Source organism: Bos indicus x Bos taurus, chromosome 4, assembly GCF_003369695.1.
Source record: "Bos indicus x Bos taurus breed Angus x Brahman F1 hybrid chromosome 4, Bos_hybrid_MaternalHap_v2.0, whole genome shotgun sequence".
Taxonomy (NCBI): domain Eukaryota; kingdom Metazoa; phylum Chordata; class Mammalia; order Artiodactyla; family Bovidae; genus Bos; species Bos indicus x Bos taurus.
The window spans coordinates 23,026,178-23,041,452 of NC_040079.1; the positions used below are offsets into that span (position 1 = coordinate 23,026,178).

The 15,275-nt window shown below is 43.6% G+C and overlaps 1 protein-coding gene across 2 annotated transcripts in view; it reads left to right on the forward strand.

Annotated features, from left to right (window-relative positions):
* The first annotated feature begins 1,752 nt into the window (after nt 1-1,752).
* The window catches only part of CHCHD3 (coiled-coil-helix-coiled-coil-helix domain containing 3), a 292,378-nt gene continuing 278,855 nt past the window's right edge, over nt 1,753-15,275 (forward strand). Inside the window, exon 1 of one of the 2 annotated variants that reach the window (XM_027538962.1) lies at nt 1,753-2,004. In XM_027538962.1, the coding sequence (XP_027394763.1) occupies nt 1,924-2,004 (81 nt within the window). In that variant the 5' untranslated portion in view covers nt 1,753-1,923. The remainder of the gene's footprint in view (nt 2,005-15,275) is intronic. The other variant, XM_027538963.1, reaches the window with a different exon arrangement.

Sequence of the window (15,275 nt, forward strand, 5' to 3'; positions counted from 1 at the left end):
GTAGAAAGAAAGTGGAAACATATTATAGAACTTGAGAACATATAGAAAGTAACATGGAGTCTGGAAACTGCAAAATAGCCTAGTATAATTTGGATAGGTATACTGTTGAATAAAATCATGATATGTCATAAATTCAATACTCTACTGCTGACCAGGGATACAGAGATGAAAAAGACACAGTCTCTGCCCTAAGACTTTATTGTAATAAATCAGTACATAATTGAAGCTCAAAAATGTTATTGCATTTTTATGTGTACCTTTGAAACAAGCTATGATTTTTCCAGTAGTCAGGTATGGATGTGGGAGTTGGACCTTAAAGAAAGCTGAGCGCTGAAGAAGTGATGCTTTTGAACTGTGGTGTTGGGGAAGACTCTTGAGAGCCCCTTGGACTGCAAGGAGATCAAATCCTAAAGGAGATCAGTCCTGAGTATTTATTGGAAGGACTGATATTGAAGCTGAAACTCCGATACTTTGGCCACCTGATGCAAAAGACCCTGATGCTGGGAAAGATTGAAGGTGGGAGGAGATGGGAACGACAGAGGGTGAGATGGTTGGATGGCATCACCAACTCAATGGACATGACTTTGAGGAAACTCAGGGAGATAGTGATGGACAGAGATGCCTGGTGTGCTGCAGTCCACGGGGTCGCAAAGAGCCTGACATGACTTAGTGACTGAAGTGAACTGAACTTGAAAGAAGAGGATGTCATGCTGTGTTGTGACTGGCTGACTTTAATGTTGTAAGAGACTACCTGAAGAGTATCATCACTAACCTAATTTCTAAAGAGAATACATACACCTCTGTAAGCCTAAGGTCCTATGGGTAAACTTATATATGTCATAGAATATTTGCAAAAACTAAATTTTAAATATGTATTTAGGTAATATAAGCATTATTTATGTGTCCTGTAGAGGTGAAATACTGATTTAGAAACTTTCCAAAGGAAAACTCAACTTTGTCAGATATAGTTTTAATTACTGCACTAATTCATATTAATACTATCTTTGACAATCACTTTTTTCTGCCTGATCCTATTATGATATAACTAGCTTACGTAACCGAAGTGGAAGGAGACAAAAGTGAACGCTCTGCATGCTTGATGCAAATAGTTTTCTCTGTTTTCTTATATGCAGCTTTGGAAACCATAATATTTAAAATTTTATTTTTCATAAAAAAGAAATAAAAACTAGTTTACAAAATAAAGCCGTAGGCCAAATGCAGTCGTGTGCTTTGTTTTGTTTTGCTTTGACTGGTTAAGACTGAAATAAAGAACATTCTGCCTCATATATTTGTGTATAGGAAAATAGGAAAGGCTCTATTAGGAGAGTGCAGCTCACTCTTTAAACCGTGAGTTCCCTTTCGAAAGAGATTGTATCTTTTAACTTGGTAGTCTAAACTTTAAGGGTATCTTTAAGGATAGAATACTACCCTTAAAGCGTGCTTTGTTGGGATGAGAGAACTTCCTTGACAGTTCCCCCAGTTTCACGCCTTTTCTGCAGCCAAGACTACAACTCCCAGAAAGCCATACTCCTCTGGACCTCAAAATATGAAGGCGAGAAAAGTTCCAGCACCCATCGCGCCAGATCGAGAATACAATTCCCACTATACCCAGGGGCTCCGGAAACCTTGTCAGTAACCACCTGTTGTCATAGCATCCGGGTCTGCGCTAACCAATCCGAGAGCCCCTACCTTGTAGAGGCGGGCAGTTCGTATCTTTGACCAATTGGAGTCAAGTGTTGTTGTGTCACGTGACCGGAGGAGGCGGGAGCTCAGGACGGCGCCTTCTCCTTGCCTCTTGGGGTCGTGGCCTTGCTCCCGCTGTGCAAGACAGGAGTCTGGGCCCGTCCACACACGTGTGTGCCCGTGGGACCTGTGGTGCCTGTGGGTCCGTGCTAGGTCTCGGCGGGGTCAGTAGCCGAAGCCATGGGCGGGACGGCCAGCACTCGTCGGGTCACCTTCGAGGCGGACGAGAATGAGAACATCACCGTGGTGAAGGGCATCCGGGTGAGTGACAGTGGGCGGGCGGAGGGCCAGCATTCCGACTCGAACCCCGTATCTCTTGCCTTTCCAGGTTCTGCTCGGCCTACTTTCCCCCAGTTCTGCCACCAAAGTGTTGTTCGGCCCAAAGCTGAGTTCCTTGCAAAGAAGGTTGAAGTTTCTCAAGACTTGGGACATCTATTCAGAGATATTTCCTGCTGTGTGCCAAGTGCTGAACACTGTGCTGGGGCGACTGGGGGATGCCAGGTTGATTTAGACCTTGTAAGGGCTCAAAGACCAGTTTAGACTGTATTGCTTAGTAGTTCTGGGACTTTATTTGAAACCCCTGCCTCACTGTACCCACCTGTGAAATGGGCTTGTCTTCTGGATTCAGAATTCAAACCCTGCTTTTTCCCTGCTCACATGACCTCTCTTAGGATGAACTTGGCGTTTTAAGGAACTCTTTATGTAGTGTCTGTTGTTGAATACTCTTCCACTGACAAGTCCCCATTCCCCCAACACCCACCCACCCACACCTTAGACTTTTCTGCCTTGCTTCAGGTGACTTCTGGCTTCTCCCTTCTTCACTTTCGCTTGATATCTTGTCTTTCTCAGACGCCTCCTCTTGTGGCCTGTTGTGCCCAAATTTTGGACTAGGCCCAGTGGCTTCTAGACTAACGTCTGCCGGCCTCATAGGACTTGAGATAGGTTTGCAAGTTTTCATGTCACTAGGAGCAGTACAGTTTGTTTTGACCGAGACGTTGGAGAAAAATTTTAAATGCCCCTGCTCATGCTTCATACATAAACTGAAAGCTTGATTTTTCTCTAGGGTGTCAGTATACCAGCACTCACTTCATCAACACACCCTCCACTGCACCTGAATTAGCAGCCTCAGGTATTTGAAGTATGATGACTGAACCTAGTAGATAAAGCAGTTTGACCCCAGAAAGTTTTATTCTGTTTTCCTTCCTCTGTACTACACAACCAGTGTAAGTAAATGTGTAAATTCTTTTTAGCATTGATGATGAGGAATTAAAACTTCTTAAATATTTGAAATGTTAAAAAACTTTTTTACTTTGCAACTGTTACCTTGAAGAATTTGTTAAAGTTTTCTTTATGAAAACAGACTGTTGAGCTCAACTTCTGGTCTGTGGCCAGCATTTCCTTGCATTAATGAATGGTGGTACCGCATTTTGTAATAAGATGTCTGAGGCAGCATTCTTTGCACTGTTGAGGTTTAGTTGGTACTCTTTAAACTAAAAATTTCTGTAGGCTCTGAGTTTTATGCGGAGACTTGATTAATCTTGCCTTCAGAAGCTTTGAGTGTTACACACCAGAGGGTGAAGAAGAAAAGTAAGTTTGGGTTGAGAAGGCAGTTGGCTAGAAAAACGTATAAGTTCATGTTCTCATGCTTTAGTACAGGCACAGCGATGGCAGCAAACAAAATTAAGAGAGAATTGGGCTACAGCACAGAGATTCACGTCAAGTATTAGACAAGGTTAAATATGTTAAGTATGAAGAAAGTTTGAGGTTAGATTAAATGGAGAGATTTTCTTAAAGCCCCTTTAAAAAAAACTGTATAGGAAAAGAAGCTATGTCCTTCGGCTGTTCAATTTGGTGGAAATATTCTTTTATTTACTTTTTCTTTCTCATGGAGTACATTTTATACTGTTCTAATTCAAGCACATAATGCTCCCTGTGACCTCGGTGCTTTGCTTTGCTTCAGTTTATACCCTTCACCTGGATTGCCCTTGCAGCGTTCTCCCTGTTGCTTCAAATTCTTTTTCAAGGATGATTTTCGATCTCTGAGCTTCAGTTTTCTCACCTGCAGAGTGGTGGGGTTTGAGTACACCTGTAGCCTCTCATCTCTTCTAATTCTGAAATTTTGTGCGTCTGGCGGCACTGTGAGTTTCTTGTAGCCATGCTCAGCCTCTTGCACTTTCCCCTAAAAGTAGTGTGCTGTTGACTTGTTGAGTACTTAGGTATCATTCTGATTTCTTTGAGGTCGTGGTCAAAAGAACATCAGTTAGTTGTTGAACAGACCTCAGTTAAGTTAATTAGGCATTTTCTGGTCTGCGTTCTTGGACAGGTCACTTCCCTGATTATATTCCTGGATCGCCAAAGGGGAGTATCATCTCTTGATTGTGCTAAGAAGATGAAGTATTTAAAGCACATTGTAGATTTTTAATAAAAGGTAGTTGTTATTAAAATGATAGGGTTCCTTCTACATCTCATGTTGTAAGACGCTTTGAGAGTCCAGTGGTAAGAGCATGTTCTTTGGAACCAGGCAAACCTTAGTGTGGTGCCAGGTGTGCTTCTCAGCAGCTGTGTGCAGCATACTTGCAGTACTTATGAATTCAGACACTGCTTTTGAGAATTTGATGTACGTAAGCGTCCCTGGTGGCTCAAACAGGAGACCCGGGTTCAACCCCTGGGTTGTAAGATCCTCTGGAGAAGAGGATGGTAACCCACTCTAGTATGCTTGGCTGGAGAATCCCATGGACAGAGGAACCTGGCGGGCTACAGTCCATGGGGTCACAAAGAGTCAGACATGACTGAATGGCTGAGCACGCATGTAAGCATCTGGCAGGGTCTGGTACTCTGAGGGTGTTCACTATGCACATGAGTAGTAATTGTTTTTGGAGCTGGGCAAGGAGATGGATGTGTAACCTTACATGAACTGAATAATAATCAATAGATTAAAAAATAAGAGCATATTGTGTTCCCACAGGTATACCTAAAGGGATATGGACTGGGGAAGGGACTTCTGGGTTCTACAACTGATTGCCTGTGTGATTTTTTTGTCTGTGTGTTTTCTAGATGTTTTTAAACTGATATATATATATATTTTAGCTTGCAGCACTTCTTATTTCCCATGAGAGAGCTACTGTTTTAGCTCAGTTGATTGAAACATGGTGCTCATGAGGCCCAAACTTCAGTATTGAATTGCAGATAGGTTAGTTCAGCTTGGCTGCTGAACACGTTCCAGATTTTCCCAGTTGACCAACATTTATGCTTTTACTCATAAGAGTAAGAGTTTGCCACATATGCACACTACTATATGTAAAATAAATAACTAGTGAGAACCTATTGTACAGCACAGGGAACTGTACTCAATATTCTGTAACGGCCTGTGCGGGAAAAGAATCTGAGAAAAACAAGAGTGGATGTATGTGTATATATCGCTCTGATTCACTGTGCTGTGCGGCAGAAGCTAACACAACACAGTAAATCAGCTGCTCTCCAGTAGAAATTTTTTAAAAAATGCGTTCCCCTAAACACTGTTTAATTCCTACATGTGTTTCTCTCCAGTGGTTTTGGGCTTTACCACATCTTGCCCACTTTAGACCCCTTTTGTTAGTTTCTTGCTAAGAGAATAACTTGTTTCTCTGATACTTTCCCCTTACTTCGGTGCACACCACTTTTCCGCACCCACTGCTTCTGTGTTTAGAGCATTTTCTTTTGGACCACTGTGACCATATCACCTGTAGTTACCCTTTTTCATAACAATAAAACTTTAATTTTTGAAATAAAAATAATAAGAGTGTGCCAGCAGTGCAGCAGACTCAGTCGCTGCTGGAAAACCGATTTTGTGTTCCACTGGATAAGGATAGTAATTTCATCTTCATTTATCTTAATGTACGAGGAGTCATATTGAGTAAGCAGACATAAGGCTTTTAGTAACTAGGCTGCATTTATTAATAGATCATGTTTTTCCAGATTTTTCTTGCTGAGGTCCTCATCAGCTGGCGATTAAAGGACCTACCTAAAATGTTGAGTTTGAAGTGTCTTCTCACCCACCATGTGCTATTTTCACGGTTATTTGTAGGGTCCTGGTTTTTTCTTTCCCTTAATTCTCACCAGTCAACAACTCCCTCTCCCCCCTTCCATAAAATAACCTGTGTTCTTACACCTGACTCCAGCTTTGAATCTGAACTCATGGATTGGATGAAAGGCCACCCTTTTGCCTTGTCCTCCTTTCCAAGTCTAAACTAAATTTCTTGTGATCGAAAGACCAAGCGTTTTGATTACTCATATTGCATGTGGTTAATAGGATTTTTCTGGGCACCTGCTGAGCCTGTTTGGAAAGTGTGCCTTCCACTCAATCTTGCACAAGTTTATCTGAAACATCAAAGCTGTGAGTGAACTCTTCCAGAGCAAATGTCAACTTCAATAAGTATCATTTTCAGAGTAATATTTATCATGCTTCCCAGGCATAAACTAATCTCTGCAACTTGCCTTGAAGTTGCAAGCTGAAATTCATAGGAGCCAGTTACGGTAGCAGGGATGCTAATGTGGAACACAGCTCATGCTTTGGGAAGACTTAGAGTTAAGAGCCCCTGCATGAAGAGATTACTTCACATGGGATGTGGTTAAGGATCCTACAGAGGGTCCATTAACAGAGTCAGCAAATCCCGTCTGTCACTGGGATGGTTGAGGAATGTTATCAGGTAAATGATTGGCCCCTTTCCACTTTAGGTTCTGTGAATCCCTTGGGTATATATATTACCATGCTAAGCTTTCTAGGATTTTATACAGAGAGGAGAAGTTCATGATTTCCGCTGATAACAAAGGCAAAGAATATGAGTGATGAACTACAGACACGAGCTGAAAGTTACAGTTTATATATATGTGTTTGTAGTATGGAATATATTCCCCCTTAAGTAAGTATTTAGGAGTAATTTCTTTCAAATACTAGTGGCAGTTTTTGAAGTCTTGAAATGGTAGTTGAAAAGGAAATGACCTATGCTGCATGGAAAGAGGACCAAGTGAGAAAAATGAGTCTGAGTCTTTTAATCATTTTGACAAGCAGCACCTGGAAGAAGTTGAGAAAAACTATTATGGGGCTGTGGGTCGCATTCATTTCTGTCTCATGTGGTACCTATCTTGACGTCTTAGGGGGAACTTACAGGGAGTTCTCCTCCCCCTTGACTCTGTTCCTTGGAAGTAGAAAGACTTGATCTTTGTCTGTCCCAGTCTCTTGTTTCTGAGAAAATACTAGATTCTGGGTTGATGAGTGGTGTGTTCTAATTTTAGATAAGACCAATGAAGGTGGGTGGGAAGAGATGAGTGGGAAGACTATGGAAGATGACCCACAACTTTTCCTCTTCTGTCGAGCACATGTTGGTGTGGGGAGTAGTATGGACCATGACTTGGCAAGCCTTGTTTACTTAACTACACCTTTAGGAGTAGTAGAGAATAGGGCAGATAAGTCAGTGAACGGAATTCAGCTCTGTTGGCAGGCCCCATTCTTTGGTTCTCACTAATTGTAGAACCCGGGTCTCCTGCACTGCAGGCAGATTCTTTAGTATCTGAGTCACCAGGGAAGCCCCAATAGAACAGGGGTTCTTAACTTTCAGTTCACAGACTACCGTAAATCTGTAGGCTTTGGACTCTGCACATAATAATGCAATAAGCAGAAAATTTTGCATACAATTGAGAAATTAATCCATAGACTTCTGAATCCATGGACCTCAGGGCATAGTTCTAGCATTAATGTGGGTGGGTGGGTGAGGGGTTTCTGTCACTCTTCTTTACCACAAATAATTTCTGTAAATTGCACTTGGTATTTGCCTTGATGGAGATTCCAGAGATCGTCTGGAAACCAGGTATGGCAGGTATGGATATTTAAACAGGAAAAAGCTTTTCTAAAAGAGGTATCCTATTTAAGGAAAGATGCTTCCTAAAGAAGTTGCTGCTTATACAGAGGCTGGTTGTCCAGCTCTTGCAGAAGCTTACGTTTTACCTTTGACCCCTTCTAGGGTTGGTTTTGGAGAAGGTGATGGCACCCCACTCCAGTACTCTTGCCTGGAAAATCCCATGGATGGAGGAGCCTGGTAGGCTGCAGTCCATGGGGTCACGAAGAATCGGACACGACTGAGCGACTTCAGTTTCACTTTTCACTTTTTTGCATTGGAGAAGGAAATGGCAACCCACTCCAGTGTTCTTGCCTGGAGAATCCCGGGGACAGGGGAGCCTGGTGGGCTGCCGTCTATGGGGTAGCACAGAGTTGGACACGACTGAAGTGACTTAGCAGCATCAGGGTCAGTTTGCCTCACAGAGAAGAGTTGTTCTCTAGCTGCAGATTGTATAACAGGCTGGCATCTCTAAACCTTGTCAGCTGCTTAGCAAGTGAGTCCCCAGTTAACAGAGATCAGGTGAGTGCGAGGCCTGAACTCATTATTGAAGCTGGGGTGTCAGCTCAGCGGGTATCAGTTTGAAATACAAAGGATAGCCTGGCTGTTGCCTTCCATCAGCCTAGTTGTGACCAGACTGGGGAGACGGTAGATCAGGCTTGGAGTAAGCAGAGACGCAACTGTAGGGTGCCATGGGCGCTCCTTTGGAAAGACTTCTGAAAACATGTATGAGTAATTCTAAGAACAAAAAAAAATAGGTAGACTCTCAAGGCAACCTTACAACATATTTATCGACTTAAAAAATGAATTGTGTACCCTTGAATGACATACTTATAAATTTACTGAAGTATGACCAAAGACCTTATTGGGAAATCCTTTGAACTGATTGAATTTGACATTAAGTAGCAAGTTTTGCGGAGAAGGCAATGGCAGTCCACTCCAGTACTCTTGGCTGGAAAATCTCATGGATGGAGGAGCCTGGTAGGCTGCAGTCCATGGGGTCGCTAAGACTGAGCGACTTCACTTTCACTTTCATGCATTGGAAAAGGAAATGGCAACCCACTTCAGTTCTTGCCTGGAGAATCCCGGGGACAGGGGAGCCTGGTGGGCTGCCATCTGTGGGGTCCCACAGAGTTGGACACGACTGAAGCGACTTAGTAGCAGCAGCAAGTTTTGAGGCATCAGATAAACCACATAAATAAAAGTTACCAATAAAATAAGAAGTAATGTTTAGGTTGAAGGAGACATTGTACTTTTAATGCAAAGAGCATCAGTTCAGTTCAGTCGCTCAGTCGTGTCTGACTCTTTGCGACCCCATGAATCACAGCACACTGGGCCTCCCTGTCCATCACCAACTCCTGGAGTTCACTCAAACTCATGTCCATCGAGTCGGTGATGCCATCCAGCCATCTCATCCTCTATTGTCCCCTTCTTCTCTTACCCCCAATCCCTCCCAGCATCAGGGTCTTTTCCAATGAGTTAACTCTTCACATGAGGTGGCCAAGGTATTGGAGTTTCAGCTTCAGCATCAGTCCTTCCAATGAACACCCAGGACTGGTCTCCTTTAGGATGGACTGGTTGGATCTCCTTGCAGTCCAAGGGACTCTCAAGAGTCTTCTCCAACACCACAGTTCAAAAGCATCAATTCTTCAGCGCTCAGGTTTCTTCACAGTCCAACTCTCACATCCATACATGACCACAGGAAAAACCATAGCCTTGACTAGACGGACCTTTGTTGGCAAAGTAATATCTCTGCTTTTGAATATGCTATCTAGGTTGGTCATAACTTTCCTTCCAAGGAGTAAACGTCTTTTAATTTCATGGCTGCAGTCACCATCTGCAGTGATTTTGGAGCCCAGAAAAATAAAGTCTGACACTGTTTCCACTGTTTCCCCATCTATTTGCCATGAAGTGATGGGACCAGATGCCATGATCTTCATTTTCTCAATGTTGAGCTTTAAGCCAACTTTTTCACTCTCCTCTTTGACCTTCATCAAGAGGCTCTTTAGTTCCTCTTCACTTTCTGCCATAAGGGTGGTGTCATCTGCATATCTGAGGTTATTGATATTTCTCCCGGCAATCTTGATTCCAACTTGTGCTTCTTCAGCCCAGCGTTTCTCATGATGTACTCTGCATAGAAGTTAAATAAGCAGGGTGACAATATACAGTCTTGACGTACTCCTTTTCCTATTTGGAAGCAGTCTGTTGTTCCATGTCCAGTTCTAACTGTTGCTTCCTGACCTGCATATAGGTTTCTCAAGAGGAAGGTCAGGTGGTCTGGTATTCCCATCTCTTTCAGAATTTTCCACAGTTTATTGTGATCCACACAGTCAAAGGCTTTGGCATAGTCAAAGCAGAAATAGATGTTTTTATGGAACTCTCTTGCTTTTTCCATGATCCAGCGGATGTTGGCAATTTGATCTCTGGTTCCTCTGCCTTTTCTAAAACCAGTTTGAACATCTGGAAGTTCATGGTTCACGTATTGCTGAAGCCTGGCTTGGAGAATTTTGAGCATTACTTTCCTAGCATGTGAGATGAGTGCAATTGTGCCATAGTTTGAGCATTCTTTGGCATTGCCTTTCTTTGGGATTGGAATGAGAACTGACTTTTTCCGGTCCTGTGGCCACTGCTGAGTTTTCCAAATTTGCTGGCATATTGAGTGCAGCACTTTCACAGTATCATCTTTCAGGATTTGAAATAGATCAACTGGAATGCCATCACCTCCACTAGCTTTGTTCGTAGTGATGCTTTCTAAGGCCCACTTGACTTCACATTCCATAGATAGGGATAGATGGGCACCTTTAGTCAGACCAGGACTCATGCAGGCCTTGTCTTCACGTACCACGTAGAGAAGGATCCCCATATGAACTTGGTGCAGCTGATGAGAGTGAACTGAGATAAGTGGGCTGCTGAAGTCCTGGTGGCTGGAGCTGTATCAGTTATTTGCATTGCATCTTGGAACCCTTCCTCCTCGGTAACTCCGGGGCTAGGTGTTACTTTCCTAGTTTCCAGATGAGGAAAGGGAGGCCCATTGAGGGGTTATATAGCTAGTCAGTGACCAGTGCTTCTTCCTTTATTTTGGGCCATCGTTTTGTAAGGTATAAAATCATATATGTCAAATTAGCTCACAAGAAAGTGGAGAGTGAAAAAGTTGGCTTAAATCTCAACATTCAGAAAACGAAGATCATGGCATCCGGTCTCATCACTTCATGGGAAATAGATGGGGAAACAGTGGAAACAGTGTCAGACTTTATTTTTCTGGGCTCCAAAATCACTGCAGATGGTGACTGCAGCCATGAAATTAAAAGACGCTTACTCCTTGGAAGGAAAGTTATGACCAACCTAGATAGCATATTTAAAAGCAGAGACATTACTTTGCCAACAAAGGTTCGTCTAGTCAAGGCTATGGTTTTTCCTGTGGTCATGTATGGATGTGAGAGTTGGACTGTGAAGAAACCTGAGCACCGAAGAATTGATGCTTTTAAACTGTGGTGTTGGAGAAGACTCTTGAGAGTCCCTTGGACTGCAAGGAGATCCAACCAGTCCATTCTGAAGGAGGTGAGCCCTGGGATTTCTTTGGAAGGAATGATGCTAAAGCTGAAACTCCAGTACTTTGGCCACCTCATGCGAAGAGCTGACTCATTGGAAAAGACTCTGATGCTGGGAGGGATTGGGGGCAGGAGGAGAAGGGGACGACAGAGGATGAGATGGCTGGATTGCATCATTGACTCGATGGACATGAGTCTGAGTGAACTCCAGGAGTTTGTGATGGACAGGGAGGCCTGGCATGCTGCGATTCATGGGGTTGCAAAGAGTTGGACACGACTGAGCGACTGATCTGATCTGATATTAGCTTTAAGCACATAAATTATATTACATATGTAACATAGTAGATGTATTAGAGGATAATATGTAGTAATATGGTACGTAATATAAAATATATATTACAGCATGCTATGTTAATACAGTACATTGTATATTTTGTATTAGTACATTACATTATATTGAGTAAACTTCAAATTATATATCCATAAATATAGCTTTAAGATTCCAAAACTTAATAAGCCTCATTTTATTTCCTCACGAGGAAGTGATACATGTGTGGGATAAGGAGTGTATTATTTAGCAGCAGAGAAAGCATGGGACGAGAGAATGGGGTTACTGGTTGCTGGTCCTGATGCTACCAGTAGCTGGATAGCACTTAGAATCTCTCTTTTGCTCACCTGTGAGTTGAGAGGATTGGGGTCAGTCTTAAGGAGTTCTTCCTATGAAGTAGCTCAGCTTTGCAGATAAGTTGAGGCAGCAGTCTCCGTGGCTGTCAGTTGATAGAGAAGCCGAGTCTGTGGGCACTGTCCTTCCTAACTTCCGCTTCTCTTCTGAGAAAGGAGTCATGGTTTCTCCTTCAAAGATCACAGCTTTTGAGCTGTCGACTTTCCCTTTGCTGTCTCACCTCCGTTCTGATTTGGGTCCTGAGATACAAGTAACTGTTCAGCTACAGACCGTTTCGTGTTCATTGATGTTTCCCAAGGGCCTCCGTTAGTGCTCGGCCTAGTCAGCCTTGTTGGGCGACTCTCCAGCGTAGGCGCTCACAGTGTTGTGGAAAGGCAGACGCTTGTTCTGTCACTGGAGCACTGGACGTTTGTGCGAGGTACCCGTGGGCGGCACAGGAGGGGTCCTTCCTGTTGGGTAGGCAGAGTTGGCGTGGGATGACTTGCGGATGTTTTGAGCTGAAGTTTGAAAGGCAGTTCTGTCCCAAGGTGTGAAGGCATTGTAGGCAAAAATAAAGGCAAAGAGATGGCAGCGAGTGGCCAGTGTGGGTAGAGAACAGCTTATGAAGTGCTGAGGGAAAAGCCATGGAAGTTGCGGTTGGAGAATGAGGCCATAACCAAAAGAAGAGGGAGTCTTGAATGCCATGCAAAAAAATTTGGCCTTTCTTGTCAAGAGAGGTAGCTGTTGAAGGACTTGAAGTGAGAATTACCATAATCATTTGTATTTTAGGAGGGATATTGAGGATGCCATGAATTAGGGCAGGGGAAACAGGATGGGAGAAGGGACGGCAAATTCATTAGCTGTTTAGGGGTTGAGGAGGTCATGGCTCAGAGAATGAGGGAGAGAGAAGAGTTGAGAACTCCTGAGTTTTGATTTAGGAAGCTGGGTGGAGGTGGTGTCATGAATGAGATAAGGAAAGCAAGAGGACACAGAGGTCTTTTTTGGCAAATGTGAATTCAGCTTGGGACATGTTGGGTTGGCGGTGCTTGTGGTCTGTCCCCGGAGAGGTGTCCATTAGGCAACTCGGTGTTTAGGTCTGCCTTTTGGGATACAGGTCTTGGACTGGAGATAATGGGTTTAGAATTCATTAATCAATCAACAGCAGTTATTAATAAAACATCAGGGGAGTGAATGAGAGTACCACCAAGAGCACGTGGAGTGAGAAGAAATCAAGGCAAAAAACAGAATGTGGAGCCCTCTAGCATATAAGGGTGGGCAGGGGAGGACTAACCCCACTCCAGTACTCTTGCCTGGAAAATCCCATGGACGGAGGAGCCTGGTGGGCTGCAGTCCGTGGAATCGCTAGAGTCGGACACGACTGAGCGACTTCATTTTCACTTTTCACTTTCATGCATTGGAGAAGGAAATGGCAACCCACTCCAGTGTTCTTGCCTGGAGAATCCCAGGGACGGGGGAAGCCTGGTGGGCTGCCGTCCATGGGGTCGCACAGAGTCGGACACGACTGAAGCGACTTAGCAGCAGCAGCAGCAGCAGCAGCAGCAGCAGGGGAGGACTTCCCAGGTGGCTCAGTGGTAAGAATCCGCCTGCCGAGCAGGAGATGTGGGTTCCATCTCTGGGTTGGGAAGATTCCCCTGGAGAAGGAAATGGCAACCCACTTCAGTATCCTTGCTTGGGAAATGCCATGGATAGAGGAGCCTGGTGGGCTGCAGTCCATGGGGTCACAAAGAATCAGACTTGACTTAGGGACTAAACAACAACACAAGGGAGGGGGAAGCCTGCAGAAGAGAGGAGACTCAGGCAGAGTCCTAGGACCAGCAGGAAGGGGATGTTGGAAAAGTGGCGTGGGGGCTGGGGGCTGCGTTTCTGGAAGCCGGGAGTGATGCTAAAGGGAAGTCATAAATTAGGTGCTTTGTAAATATAAAAGATGTTTATTTATATAAATATCTTGCTCAGTTGTGGCTCACTGCTTGCTACCCCATAGACTGTAGCCCACCAGGGTCCTCTGTCCATGGGATTCTCCAGGCAAGAATAGTAGAGTGGGTTACCATGCCCGCCTTCAGCCCACTTCTCTTGTGTCTCCTGCATTGGTAGGTAGATTCTTTACTACTGGTGCCACCTGGGAAGCCTGTATAAATATAGAAGGTTATTTATTTGATCTGTGGTGACTTTTGCCTGGTATTGGGTTACAAGTCAGTCATTGGAGTGTTAAGGAAGTAGAAACTGGAAGAAGGTCCCTGAGGATGTAGTGGTGGTGTATGGTGGGGTTGGGGGGTAAGGGGTGGGGTTGTTTCTCCCCGTTACTTGACCTGTAAACCTTTTTGATGATTTCTGCTTCACCCTCATCTAGTCAGACAGTGAGTCTGGCAGTGAAGGGGATATCTGAGTGTGACCTTGATTCTCAGACTTCCTGGATTTGAGTCCTGGCTTCATTATTGACAGCCTGTAAGATCTAGCACAAGTTATTTAATCTGGCTTTGCTTCAGTCTCCTCACCTATACAATGGACATGATAAAAGTATCTCATAGGATTGTGGAGGATTAAATGAGCCAAATACTTGGTTTAACATCAGTGCCTGGCACCTAATAAGCACTTGGTGAAGGTTAACTTTTTTTTTTAAACAACTTTATTGTGGTGTAATTTACATATAATAAAAGTCACCTGTTTTCTGTGTATAGCACTTTCTAATGAATTTACAGAATTGTGCAACCATCAGTACTTTCCGGTTTTAGAACATTTTCATCACCCCAATAAAATCTCTCATGCCCATTTCCAGTTAATCTCCATTCTCATTCCAGCCTTAGGCAACCACTTACCTAAGATATTTTCCATCTGTATAGAGTTCCCTTTTCTGAGCATTTCAGGTAAATGAAATTATACAGTATGTGGCCTTTTGTGCCTGGCTTCCTTAACTGTTTTTTAGGTCTGTCCTTATTGTAGCTTATTTCAGAATGTCACTTCTTTTTATTGATGAATCCTTGTCCATTGTATGGCCATATAATGTTTTGTTTATCCATTCACCAGAAGATGGATATTGTTTCCACTTTTGCTGTTATGAATAGTGCTGCTCTGCACATTCTTGTGCGAGTCTTTGTGTGGACATATGCTTAATAGCTTCTTAATTGGTCCTTTAGTCTCCTTCAGGGGTCCTCCTGCTTCTGTTCTCATCCCCCTCCAATCTGTTCTTCACACTGTAGCTAGAGTGATCTTTCTAAAATGTAAGTCTCATTGTGTCATTACCCTGCTTAAAATCCTTCAGTAGTGCCTAGCTGCCCTCAGGATCAAGTTCAACCCCCTGACTTGAAGGATTTATTTACTAAGAGTCTTCAAAATCCAGAATCTTATTTCCCTCTCCACCTTCTGTTTCACTGAGCCCCCTCCTCAACTTCCTGCTTCAGCCATTCTTTTCTTCATCCATATTGTTTCATTTATTTA